The following is a 12,760-nucleotide window of genomic DNA, read 5'->3' as shown; positions in this document are numbered from 1 at the left end:
GGGAGTTTGGAGCTGCTAAATCCTGACGCTTCTCATGTGCTTCTTTGTTGTCTGCAAGACTACATGAACATAGAAATACAAGGTGTGATCAAAAAATATGGCGAATAATTTTATTAGAAATAAAGTGATAATCTCCTTCCAAGTACTATACTTTTTCATGTCCCCTCACTCTCATAATGTGCCACCCTCTGCCAGGGCAGCTGTCCATTCTTTACTTTTCCCTGCTCCTCTCCTTTTCTGCTCCCCGTGTTTTCTCCCACACCCCACCTCTCAACGGGAATGTGTGTGTTTTCTTTGCTGAAGAAGGCTTTGGCCAAAGACTATAATGTGTAACAGTCTTTTTTTTTGTGCCTGTCTACAACTCAGTGGGTCATCTTAACAGTGTGTACCAGTCTATCCTTTTCCTAATAAGGTTGATATCCCATCATGGAATTTCCTAAGAGATTCAGGTTGTATGTAAAGTACGCCAGCGGCAAGACACAATCAATAACTTCATTGTATGGTAACAATGGTAATGATACCAGTGAGTGTCACTAAAGTGGAGTTACTAAATGCAGTTTTTTGAACTATTTAATTCACTAAAATAACTCTCTTCCTTATTTTTATTGGAATCCAGCCATTCATTGTCTCCAAGTGACCAAAATACAGGAACTCATCATTTGTTTTTATGACTTATTACTAATTTGTGCTGTATTTTTCTTGATGTGTTGTTTATGTGTTAGTGCAGCCTTAGTATGCTTTTAGGCATACACAATCAAACTGTATTAATGTACAGTGAAATATTATTGCTGGTGATACACCATTTATTTAATTTTTTTTATTTGTTTCATTCATTATTTATTGTTAATTGTTGGATATCAGGGCAGCAGCTTTCTGTTACACAAATAAGAATTTTTGAAGATAAATGACTTTTACTTTGCTTCTTATTTATTTAACTATACAATATATGTTGGTAATGTGTATATATGTAACATATTTGTTCTTCTTTTAATTTCAGGGTTCCCACTTTAGATGAACGCTCTATTTATAGTTCTCAGTTGCACTTGAAGTTTGAACCACCACATTTGGATTTTAAACAGAGGTTTGTGGAAAACAATAAATGTAGATTAGTGTGAAAGTTTAAAAAGTATTATTTTTTGCCATTTTTCTGTATCATTTAAGGGAAATGATCCATTTAATGGATTACAAATATTGAATAGATTTGGTCATAGGTGTGCAGGGCTTTTACAAAGAGTACCAGGGAATTCTTGCAATTTGAAGCTCTGACTGACACATCACATCATCTTCCATTATATGGTTGCAAATTTCTACACATGCGCTACAGCCCAGATCTTGGGTGCATTGTTTCAGTTAGCAGTAGTCATAGAGAGTTCTCATTTGAAAAGAAAACCGCTTTTTCATGAGAGCTGATGGGAAATCACTGATGTGGGATGATGTCTATGGTGCTTGAAGAAGACTGTCCTCACCTGTGTACTGTATTCAGCTCAGGGGAGTGTATCTGTAGCCTTGTAGAGACTTCCTTACATCGACCTCTTTCATCATTAAGTAATAATAATGTTGCAGTACTAAAAAAATTCAAGGAGGGAGACTATGCCTGTCATATCAAGAGGTAAATGAACCTTTACAGTTATCCACTTGCTGTTCGTACTATTTTGCACGAACACACTGAGGCATCATTGTTCATTATGAGTACTACACTCCTAGAAGAACAGAGGGCTTATCATACCTCACAGTGTATTACTGTACCCTTTTTTGTTGCCATGGATGATATCTTTGCTGGAAAGAGTTCTGTTACTTTCTGTTATTGCAAAAAGTGAGGAATTTGTTTCATTGCACGCGTTTGAAATGAATTATGAATATTTTTTTTTAAAAAAAAAGAGGAAGAAAGAAAAAAACTTAATTATGACATCTGCTTTTCTTATCACTCTCCCACATTTATAGTGATAGAACAAATTTCATATAAAGCCGAAGAGGTTAATTACTTTATCCAGTGTGCCAGTTTTCTTAGAGATGTATTACACTCTTTATGAGAAAGCAGTGGAAAAAACTTTTGGTGTATATGAGTGAGGAAAGTGATATCACAGAGGCTTGAAAACTAGGGTTGTTATTTTTAATTGTGATTTCTTTTGTGGAAGCAAGTTATATTGAGATGAATGGGTCCATCAATCCTCGTACTCTTCAAAGGAGATGTACTGAAATGTGTTTTTGTCATTGTTGTGTTAAGGTAATTTTCAGTGTAATGTGTTAGTAAAGTATGAAATGTGAATTTTACTTCAAACAATAATTTTATTCAAAACACTGTTGTTTAAAAAAATTTTCCATACTTAAATATTGATTTTATTCAACACAGTGCGCATTAAAAAAATTATCCATGTTAACAGACTTTTTTTTCTATTTCTGATGCAGGTATCTGGGAATTCCACATCATGAAAAAGTCACTCTTTTTAATGTAAATAACAATAAAACAATACACATGTCTTCAATATCTGGAAATACTGTCCATTTTCATAGTTCATTTTTTGAGGACAAGGTAAGAATTTTAGAATCTTTAATCTTAAGGAATACTGAAAATTTGCAAGTCATTATATATTAAGCAGGGTGACATACAACTTTCTGATCTGCTAAAATAAAAGCACGGAGAGCAGGATTTAAAAATGGAAGAAAACATTCATCTGCGCTAAAGATTTGATGTGTGTTTCCCATGCAATAGCTGATCAACTCTGCTTCAGTTTCACAATCATGTCATATTTTTAAGCCAGAAGCAGATGTTTCCCAACCATCTCACATCACAGTAGCTGCAGTTTTTACTTGTCTGTGTTTAGCTTAAACTTACTGAAGCATAAAAGTGTAAGTTAGGAACTAATATAGGAAAATACACTCATACATTTTTTTGTTAACTGTGTAACTCATTTGTATAGTGTCAACTTGCAGATGGTGTACATTTGTTTTGTATCCTATTTTAAAGCCAGCATCTTTCATTGCCTGATTAAAATCCAGTGTTTTTCTCTGTGTGGTTGCTGGCAATTTTAGTGGCCATGTTGTATATTACAGAGAGGATGTTGATAAATTTAAACTTCTTTGTGTATTGCCTGTCCCCTTTCTTGTGAAGTAGATAAATAAAATGTTATTTCACTTTTGGGGTATTGATTTAGTGCTCAGACAGTCTGAAAATAATTTTACAGGTCCATTTTGCGCCGCAGCTGTTGTAATGTCATCATCTCCAGATGACTCTTGTTTTTTCATTTCTCAAGTGGCTTCCTATCCGGCATATTCCAGATTGTATTATTTTCATTATTAAGTGTGTTTCTGATTCATATCTTTAACTACACAGTTTTTTAAAGAAATCTTGGATTATTTGTAATATTTTCTCAATCTTTTTACTTACTGTTGAAAATCCAGGATGGAATGTAACAATATTATGAGAATGAAAGTTTGCTACTTGCATATAGTGGAGATGCCGAGTTGCAGATAGGCACAACAAAAATATTTTCACACTTAAAGCTTTCGGCCAATGGCCTTTGTCAACAATAGACACACATACTTGTGCAAACGCAACTCACAAACATGACTGCAGTCTCAGGCAACTGAAACCACACTGCGAACAGCAGCACCAGAACATGATGGGAGTGGCGACTTGGTGGGGGAAAGGGGGAGGCTGGGGTGGGGAGGGGTAGGGATAGTATGGTGGGGATGGCGGACAGTGAAGTGCTGCAGGTTGGGTGGTGGGCAGGGGAGGGGTGGGGAGGGGGAAGGGATGTAGCAGAAAAGGAGAAAAATAGAGAGAAATAAAATAAATAAATAAATAAAAAGTCTGTGTGGTGGTGGAATGACGGCTGTGTAGTGCTGGAGTGGGAGCAGGTAAGGGGCTGGATGGGTGAGGACAGCAACTAACGAAGATTGAGGCCAGGAGGGTTACGGAAACTTAGGACGTATTGCAGGGAGAGTTCCCACCTGTGCAATTCAGAAAAGCTGGTGTTGGTGGGAAGGATCCATATGGCACAGGCAGTGAACCAGTCATTGAAATGAAGAATATCATGTTTGGCAGCATGTTCAGCAACAGAGTGGTCCAGTTGTTTCTTGGCCTTAGTTTGTCGGTGGCCATTCATGTGGACAGACATCTTGTTGCTTGTCATGTCTACATAGAATGCAGCACAGTGGTTGCAGCTTAGCTTGTAGAGCACATGACTGGTTTCACAGGTAGCCCTGCCTTTGATGAGACAGGAGATATTAGTGACTGGACTGGAATAGGTGGTGGTGGGAGGATGTATGGGAGAGGTCTTGCATCTAGGTCTATTACAGGGGTATGAGCCATGAAGTAAGGAATTGGGAGCAGGTTTGTGTCAGGATGGACGAGTATATTGTGTAGGTTTGGTGGACGGCAGAATACCACTATGGGAGGGTGGGAAGGATAGTGGGCAGGACATCTCTCATTTCAGGGCACGACGAGAGGTAATGAGAACCCTGGTGGAGAATGTAATTCAGTTGCTCCAGTCCTGGGTGGTACTGAGGTATGAGTGAAATGCTCCTCTGTGGCCGGACAGTGGGGCTTTGGGAGTCGGTGAGAGACTGGAAATATAAGGCATGGGAGATTTGTGTTTGTACAAGGTTGGGAGGATAATTATAGTCAGTGAAGGCTTCAGTGAGACTCATGGTATATTTCGAGAGGGACTGCTCATCACTGCAGATGTGACGACCACAGGTGGCTAAGCTGTATTGGAGGCACTTCTTGGGTGGAATGGGTGGCAGCTGTCGATGTGGACGTATTGCTGGTGGTTAGTAGGTTTGATGTGGATGGAGATACTGATGTAGGCATCTTTGAGGTGGAGGTCAACATCTAGGAAGGTGGCTTGTTGGGTTGAGTATGACCAGGTGAAGCAAATGGGTGAGAAGTTGTTGATGTTCTGGAGGAATGTGGTTAGGGTGTCCTCACCTTTGATCCAGATAGCAAAAGTGTCATCAGTGAGTCTGAACCAGGTGAGGGGTTTAGGGTTCTGCGTGCGTGTTTAGGAAGGATTTCTCTAGGTGGCCCATGAATAGGTTCGTGTAGGATGGTGCCATGCGGGTGCCCATAGCCATACCCCAGATTTGTTTGTAGGTAATGCCTTCAAAGGAGAAGTAATTGTGGGTGAGTATATAGTTGGTCATGGCAACTAGGAAGGAGGTTGTTTGGAATCTATCGGGCATTGGAAAAGGTAGTGTTCAATAGTGGTGAGGCCATGGGCATTGGGAATGTTAGTGTACAGGCAGGTGGCACCAATAGGACGAGCAGGGCACCGTGTGGTAAAGGGACAGGAACTGTGGAGTGTCGACCGAGGGAATGGTTGGTATCTTTTATATAGGAGGCTAGGTTCCAGGTAATAGGTTGAAGGTGTTGGTCTATGAGAGCTGAGATTCTCTCAGTGGGGGCACAGTAACTGGCCACAATGGGGCATCCTGGGTGGTTAAGTTTATGGACTTTAGGAAGCATGTAGAAGGTTGGAGTGCGGGAAGTGGTCCTCTCTATTTCTCTCCTTTTCCACTACTTCCCCCACCCTCTCCCCTGCCTGCCGCCCACCCTGCAGCACTTCACTGTCCGGCATCCCCACCACACTGTCCCTACCCCTCTCCACCCCAGCATCCTCCTTCCCCCCACCCAGTCGCCACTCCCATCATGCACTGCTGCTGATGATCACAGTGTGGTTTCAGTTCCCTGAGACTGCAGTCGTGTGTGAGTTGCGTTTGCCTATATGTGTGTGTGTGTGTGTGTGTGTGTGTGTGTGTGTGTGTGTGTGTGTCTATTGTTGACAAAGGCCTTTGGCTGAAAGCTTTAAGTGTGAAAATATTTTTGTTGTACCTACCTGTGACTCAGCATCTTTGCTATATGGTGAGTAGCAACTTTCTTTTTCATAATATTTTCACGTTCTGTGCCATTTGAACTGTTGAAATGTGTACCAACCCATTACAGGTTCATATTTTGTCTTCCTCATACTCTTACCAGTTTCACTTGTTTCTCTAATCCATTTTTCGCTATATTTTTTCACATCCTCTTGAAGGTAGTTCTTCATATGTTTAATTCAGCATATTGTATAGTATTATATCATCATTTTTAAAAATATTGTGTATTCTTAATTAGTTGCCTCATCCGTTTGAGATTTTCGTTTCATTTGGCTTCTTTGCAGCTACACCATCATCTTTTGCCTAGGTACGTTTGTTAAATGATTGTAACTTTTGTCTCTATCTGTCTTACCTTCACTTTCTCGTGTGCTGAACTTGTTGCTTTATTTAGTCAGGCAGATCTCTTTATTACTAAACAATATTTTTATGATCTGGACTCAGGGTCAAGACACCGTGTTCTCAATCCTTTAAATTATCTCAAAACCCTCTCTTCGATGCACTTCACTTGGTCCTTCTCAATCCAGTGTACCACCTTCCTGCACACTGACGACCTCCTCTCTGAGGGTTCCATCCATACCTCTTTCAACATTAAACCCACCAACCACCAACATCCTCCTGCAGGTCCAGGGGTTAGAATAGGCCCGAGGTATTTCTGCCTGTCCTAAGTGGCGCCTAAAAGGAGTCTCACACATTTCGGTCTTTACGTGATGGTCCCCTGTAGGGTTTGACCTCAATTTTTCAAAATTTTCCCTAAGAGCGAGCCAGTTGGGGAAGGGCGCCTTACATGGTGCATAGTGTCCATTGTGCACTGAGACCCCTCACATCCTTTGTTGCATGGATCTGCACTTTTGCTCATTCTCCAGCTGTTGGGGGAGGTCACCCTCCTGGGTGCGTTTTCCTCCATCCTCTGTGCAGTATCCTTTTCTGCACTGTCACCGATAATGGACTTCTTAGCTTGTTTGTGCCTGATATCCAACACTGTAGCTAGTCTGTTGCTGTGGGGCCGCCATATACCCTGTTGGTTGTAGCCTCCTGATCACCCAGGGATCGCTCTGCTGATGGTTGCGCAGTTAACTCCCCCACATATGCCGAGGAGTAGATGCCCGTCACCCTGGAGCATCATGACTTCCAGCAATGGCCATCCTGTCAGGTGGCCTTTGCTGCAGCTGGGTGGTGCACGTGGGGAGGGTGCCTGGTCGGTGTGGGTGGCATCAGGGTGGATGACACACCATGAAGCATAGTACGTCATCTCATGCTGGTGGTCAAAGACCAGCAGTCTCTAAGCAATCAAAGTTTAACTTCAGTGCTAGGAAATACAACCCCAAATCGTCCATCCCCCCCCCCCCCCCCCCCAATCCCTGGCCACACCATGGGAAGAACCCAGGCAGAGGATGGCAGCAAAGCTTATTCACCCCAGTACCTTGTATGTACGAGAGTTGATGGGGAATCTTTCATGCATAAAAAGTTATCGGTTTAATTGGCGCGTCAAATTTGGATAAAATCCCGAGCTTTCGATGGCTACCTCTTTCATCTTCGTCAGGGGTAAAACTAACTGTTGTGGAACAGTGAGGCTTCTGCTTTTACAAGCAGTGGATGGCTTCTCATTGGCTGAATGACATCACGGTGAAAACGGCGCGTACGGAGGTGGCGGCCTCTATGTCCATAGATTTTGTTTGCGCGCTTTATCCAGCGTTGCTTGCAGCGCCATACATCACAACAGGCAGAGAACTGCGATGAATGTAAGAAGTCTCCCTCTGCACTCTTTCTTTATCAACTGAACTGCACACTTCCATGCATTGCTGAGTGCATATCCGGAGTCTCTGTTGAAATTATTTTCACATAGTCTAATTTCAACTGCTTCCCTGATGACAGAGTCCCAATAGTCAGAAGTGTGAGCAAGTATTCTTGTTTCATCGAATAAAATCTTATGTTTATTTAACAAACTGTGCTCACCCACTGCTGATTTTTCTAGCTACCTGTATTTCAGGTGACGCTGATGTTCCACACGGTGATCAGCAACAGTTCTTATAGACTGGCCCACAATTTTTGTCACACTCGCAAGGAATGCTGTAAATTCCCGGTACTCTCAGGCCGAGATTATCTTTCACGGGTCGCAACATTTCCTTAATCTTCGTGGGTGTCTGGAAGACTGGTCTGATTCCCTGCTGGCTCAGAAATCTACTGATCTTGCTTGTCGTTGCACTGCAGAATGGTAGCCGTGCGATGTGTTGGTCCTCTTGATCTGTTCGAGCTGCGTCCTTCTGATATCATGATCAGAATATCCATTTTTTCTGAATACCGTCGTCAGATAGTTAACCTTGGAGCCGAGACGATCCTTCTCCAAAATAGTCCTTGCTCTGTGTACAAAGGTATTCAGCGTAGCTCTCTTTTTCTGAGCTGAGTGGTGAAAACCACGTGCATTTAGATATAAATCTGTATGTGTCGATTTTCTGCACACAGAATGTCTGAGACGTCCATCTGATTTTTGCTCCATCTTTACATCTAAGAAGGGTAACTTCCCATCCTTATCCACCTCCACTGTAAATCTTATGTTCTGGTGTATACCATTCAAATGATCAACAAACTGCTGCAGTGACTCACTGCCATGTGGCCAGATTAAAAATGTATCCTTAACATACCTGAAGAAGCATGATGGACGTGAGGGAGCACCGTTCAACACTCGTTCTTCGAAATCCTCCATGAAAAAGTTAGCTATAGCTTATGGCAGTGGCGAACCCATGGCTGTTCTGTCAGTCATTTCATAATATTTTCCACAATACAAAAAATAAGTGGTCGTCAAAATGTGTCAAAATAACTTAAGTATTTCAGGAGAGAAATGAGCAGCCAACAGAATGTATCTTCCACTGGTACCTTTGTAAACAAAGAGACCACATCTAGGCGGATCACGATGTCATTCGGACCTATCCTCATCTGCTTTATGGTGTCAACAAACATTTTTGAGTTATTAATATGATGGCTACAGTGTCTGACTATAGGTGCTAATAACTTGTTTAAGTATTTTTCTGACCGATATGTAGCAGTCATGCGATCGTCAGGGAGAGGATACATCATACGAGGTATAAACTGGGTTCCAACGCTTGCTCCTTACATAGTTGCCATCTGTTTTTGTCTGCAGTTTTGTCACCTTGAAACTGGGAATGGATAGACATGACCTTGGCTGCACATCAGTGAGCTAATTTAAGCAAGACTACAGCAAAACAGGCTGATAAATTTATGCGCCTTAACCATGGAAAAGGAATTTCTGGGTCCAGCGATGTACATCGCACTGTTATCAACTTCTCTGACAAGGTAATTGATGACGCCATCATCTCGGTTCTCAGTAAGGGACTGAACTTTTCTCCAGCTTACAAAAGCTACCAGTGGCTGAGATTATCAGTGGAGTAGAACAGGTGGTTCATCACCTTCCTGAAGAGGCAGCAGATGAGGTAAGGCTTGCCACTAGATGGATTTTAGCAACAGCCAAGCCTCCTAAGACCAATGTAAGCAGAGTGGAGAAACTGGCATTGAAATCGTTGGGAATGATGAAGAGTTAGTTGTGCTACTATCCGACAAAGGGTATGCCACAGTTATCCTCAAATCTACCGACTATCATAAGAAAGTGGCCCTATTATTTGAAGATACCATGTACCGGATTCATAAACGGGATCCCACAGCAGCACTTAGCAGGAAGACAGGGGAGCTACTGAAGAACTCTGGCCTCCCAGAAGAACTAGTCAAGAACCTACGACCAAGGTCACCTAGGTTATAAGGTCTACCCAAGGTCCATAAGGATGGGGTCCTGTTGAGACCTATTGTTAGTGCTATTGGGTCTCCTACATATCGGTTGGCAAAATACTTAACCAAATTATTAACACCTGTAGTCGGGCACTGTAGCCATCATATTAATAACTCAAAAATGTTTGTTGACATCATAAAGCAGATGAGGATAGGTCCGAATGACATCATTATCAGCCTAGATGTGGTCTCTTTGTTTACAAAGGTACCGGTGGAAGATATGTTAAAACTGTTGGCTGCTCATTTCTCTCCTGAAATACTTAAGTTATTTCGACACACTGTATGACCACCTATTTTTTGTATGGTGGAAAATAATACAAAATGACTGACGGAACAGTCATGGGTTCGCCACTGTCACAACCCCTAGCTAACTTTTTCATGGAGGATTTCGAATGATGAGCCTTACGTCCAACCTGCTTCTTCAGGTATGTTGACGATACATTTTTAATATGGCCATATGGCAATGAGGCACTGCAGCAGTTCATTGATCATTTGAATAGTATACACCAGAATAAGATTTACAGTGGAGGTGGAGGAGGATAGGGAGTTACCCTCCTTAGATGTGCTGGTGGGAGCGAAAATCAGATGGACGTCTCGGACATTCTGTGTACAGAAAACCGATGCATACAGATTTATATCTAAATGCACATAGTTTTCACCACCCGACCCAGAAGAGAGCTATGCTGAATACCTTGGTACACAGAGCAAGGTCTATTTTGGACAAGGATCATTTTGGCTCAGAGATTAACCATCTGATGACGGTATTCAGAAAAAATGGATATTCTGATCGTGATATCAGATCTACCCTGGCGAAGAAACCTGGAAGGACGCTCTTCGAACAGATCAAGAGGACCAACACATCGCGTGGTTACCATTCTGTGGTGCAACGACCAGCAAGATCGGTAGAGTCCTGAGCCAGCAGGGAATCAGACCAGTCTTCCAGACACCCAGGAAGATTAAGGAAATGTTGCGACCCGTGAAAGATAATCTCGGCCTGAGAGTACTGGAAATTTACAGCATTTCTTGCGAGTATGGCAAAAATTATGTGGGCCAATCTATAAGAACTGTTGCTGATCGCTGTGTGGAACATCAGCGTCACCTGAAATGCAGGTATCCAGAAAAATCAGCAGTGGCTGAGCGCAGTTTGTTCAATAAACATAAGATTTTATTCAATGAAACAAGGATACTTGCTCGCGCTTCAGACTATTGGGACTCTGTCATCAGGGAAGCAGTTGAAATTAGACTATATGAAAATAATTTCAACAGAGACTCCAGATATGCACTCAGCAATGCATGGAAGCGTGCAGTTGATAAAGAAAGGGCGCAGAGCTTGACTGCTTACATTCCTCGCAGTTCTCTGCCTGTTGTGATGGATGGCGCTGCAAGCAACGCTGGATAAAGCGCGCAAACAAAATCTATGGACAGAGAGGCCGCCACCTCCGTATGTGCCGTTTTCACTGTGACGTCATTCAGCCAATGGGAAGCCATCCACTGCTTATAAAAGCAGAAGCCTCGCCGGTCCATGACAGTCAGTTTTACCCCTGACGAAGATGACAGAGGTAGTTATTGAAAGCTCGGGATTTTATCCAAATTTGACGCAGCAAGTAAACCGAGAACATTTTATTCAAGGACTCCATCGTGAAAGGCTTCATAGGGAATCTTTCTTGTCAGTAAAACCTCAGGTTTTTGTGAAGCATTTAGAGGACACGTTTGGGGAGGTGGAGTGCTTATCCAAAATGTGGTCAGGGTTAGTCTTGTTCAAAACAGCATCCTCTGCTCAGTCACGGGCACTAATCGCCTGTGACAAGCTGGGGGATGTTTCTGTTTCCATCATGTCCCATAAGAGCTTAAACATGGTCCAGGGTATCGTATATCACAGGGACCTTCTTTTGCAGTCTGGCGATGAGCTGCACGCCAATTTAGATCGGCAAGGAGTCCATTTCGTCTGGTGCCGAGGAATAATCAGGTTTTTACACCGGTGCCTTCATTACCCGAGAATGTCAAGCTGATTGTCTACCACTGTGACGTAAAGCCATATATCCCTCACTTGATGCAGTGCATTAAGTGCTGGAAGTTCGCCCATATGTCTTCCCACTGTAGTTCCAGGATCTCCTGTTGGGATTGTGGAGGTCCTTCACATCCCAGTACTTCTTGTGCCCCACCTCCCATTTGTGTCAACTGTGGAGAGCACCTGTTACCTTGCTCGCCAGACTGCAGGATTCTCCAGAAAGAAGGAAAAATAATGGAATACGAGACCTTGGACTGACTGACTTGCACTGAGGCTAAGAGAAAATATGAGAGGATACATTCTGTGCATATGACGTCAACCTACGCCACCGCTACAACAGTTATACCATCTTCCGTTCTGCTGTGTACAGTTGGCTCTTAGAGACGTCAGACTGCACCTGCCCCCTTGATGGTGGGGGGCATTTCCCTCCTTCCTGTTGCTCCTGCACAACCTACTTCAGGAGCAACAGCCCCCCACCCCTCCCCCTCCTACCTCCACCCCACCCAACCATTGGGGACGTCAGTCCCCACTTCTCAGCTGAAGAAGCGTAAGTCTTCTTCGACTCCTCTCATCAGGAAGGGATTCCTTGGGTCACTCCCTTCCCAGGTTCCTACGAGTGGCAAAGCTGACATCTGCCAGTGGATGAAACAACCACAGGTAGCTGGTCTTAGGGGTTCACGACTCTCCTCAGTCCCTGAGACTGAATCAGTGAAACCCTCCCAGCCAGCAAACCTAAGGAGCAGTGAGAGAAACCTAAAAAGTAAAAAACGTCCAAGAACCAAGGCACTGCAATGCCACCTACACCACCAGTACCTACAAGCTCTGTGTCTGAGGATGAGGTGGAGGTTATGGCGTCCACTGAAGACCTAGACCCAGCTGGGCCCTCAGACACAATGGATGTCGATTGCACAGGATCGATCTGGTGGCAGCAGGTGACCCTGAGGCATAGACTGCCTCATTGAGTGTTTCATGCCTCCCCAGTCTCACGATCACATAATCCTCCAGTGGAATTGCAGCAGTTTTTTCCATCACCTGGCTGAGCTATGGCAACTGTTAAGCTTTACAGCTGCTTTCTGCATTGCC

The 12,760-nt window shown here is 43.1% G+C and overlaps 1 protein-coding gene across 2 annotated transcripts in view; it reads left to right on the top strand.

Annotated features, from left to right (window-relative positions):
- LOC126413333 (transmembrane protein 131) overlaps positions 1–12,760 on the top strand; it is a 374,881-nt gene that overhangs the window by 75,368 nt on the left and 286,753 nt on the right. For both annotated transcript variants that reach the window (XM_050083243.1, XM_050083244.1), the window contains exons 4-5: positions 998–1,081; positions 2,407–2,530. In XM_050083243.1, coding sequence (XP_049939200.1) covers positions 998–1,081; positions 2,407–2,530 — 208 coding nt within the window. The remainder of the gene's footprint in view (positions 1–997; positions 1,082–2,406; positions 2,531–12,760) is intronic.

Source organism: Schistocerca serialis, chromosome 7 (genome assembly GCF_023864345.2).
Source record: "Schistocerca serialis cubense isolate TAMUIC-IGC-003099 chromosome 7, iqSchSeri2.2, whole genome shotgun sequence".
Lineage (NCBI taxonomy): Eukaryota > Metazoa > Arthropoda > Insecta > Orthoptera > Acrididae > Schistocerca > Schistocerca serialis.
Note: the sequence above shows the minus strand (reverse complement) of the source record. Positions and strands in the feature narration are given on the sequence as shown.